Consider the following 1,307-nt stretch of genomic DNA (forward strand, 5'->3'; position numbering starts at 1 on the left):
TGCTGTACTTGTGCGAGTAATTGGCGAGACCAAGCCACTTACGCAAGTCCTTCTGGTTCTTTGGAACCGGTCAGTCTACAATGGCCTCGACCTTAGCGGGATCCGCTCGAAGGCCACGCTTCCCAATGAAGCACCCTAAGAACGGAATCTCTTCGGCGCCAAAGATGCACTTGTCTGCATTGGCGTACAATTTGTTCGTGCGCATGCACTCGAGCACCGCTCTTAAATGGACGATGTGGTTATCCTCATCCTTCCTCAGCATAAAAACGATATTAAACTATCTCACGTGACAAACGGCAAGTTTCCAGACCAAATTATCGTTTCTACGCGCATTGTACGCTGGTCGTATCATTCGTAGGTTAACTTTACTGCCTGCCATATCACGCGCTCACCGAAAAGATGTGATGAATCTATTGGGGTCTGCTTTGGGAGATATGAGTGGCGACTTGGTGGGGAAATTTTATAAATCAAGACGACCACCAGTTGATTGATTACAGATCATTTTCTGCTTCAAAAGCCAGGTGGGGGCACACTATCTGAAGTAGTAGGAGCTGCAAGGGATTGGCCTGCTATCCGCGGAATATTTCACGACAATGATAATTTCGGTGCAATTATTAGGACCATATGCGTGTTATATCATTGCAGGATGGAGGAGATGTCAGTGCTGTGTTTGAACGCTTTTGTCGCGCTATTAAGAGTGTTGAAGCAAGCATCAAAGCCAAAGGTAAAGAATTTATCTACAATGAACATTTGGATCTCATTGCTATGGAACAAAAGCTACTGGCTGGAGAATATATTGACGCATTGTTCCCGACTGATCCTATAGCTCCAGTCATCATTGACGTCGGTGCTCCATTGGGAGTCGACGATGCATTGTCATCCCAAGAAGACAGTTCTCGCATTTTTACTTCAAAACATCACAGTTTAATGACTAAACACTTGACGAAAACATTATATGACAAGTTGAAGGATAAACACTCGAGTAAGGAGTATACACTGGATATGGCGATCCAGACTAGCAATGATAACCCACACCTTGGAGTTGGTGTTGTAGCTGGTGATGAAGAGTGTTATCAAGTATTTAAGGATCTCTATGACCCTGTGATTGAAGGATGGCATGGATATAAACCAGAAGATAAGCACCTAACCGATATGGATGTATCAAAGCTCAAAAATGCCGAGAAGACTGATAATGCTTATGTACAGTCGGCACGTGTGCGTGCTGGACGTAATATTCCTGGTCTTAGTCTGCCGCCTGGAACGACGCGTTCGGAACGTTTGGAGGTGGAAAATCTTATTGCAACGGG

At 44.8% G+C, this 1,307-nt stretch overlaps 1 protein-coding gene across 1 annotated transcript in view; it reads left to right on the plus strand.

Moving 5' to 3' along the window:
* Window positions 1–624: 624 nt before the first annotated feature.
* PHALS_00255 (creatine kinase) overlaps window positions 625–1,307 on the plus strand; it is a gene marked incomplete at both ends in the record, with an annotated part of 755 nt that continues 72 nt past the window's right edge. The window contains one exon of the mRNA XM_024729658.1: window positions 625–1,267. Coding sequence (XP_024572300.1) covers window positions 625–1,267 — 643 coding nt within the window. The remainder of the gene's footprint in view (window positions 1,268–1,307) is intronic.

The sequence above is a fragment of the Plasmopara halstedii genome, assembly GCF_900000015.1.
Source record: "Plasmopara halstedii genome assembly, contig: Scaffold_110, whole genome shotgun sequence".
NCBI lineage: Eukaryota > Oomycota > Peronosporomycetes > Peronosporales > Peronosporaceae > Plasmopara > Plasmopara halstedii.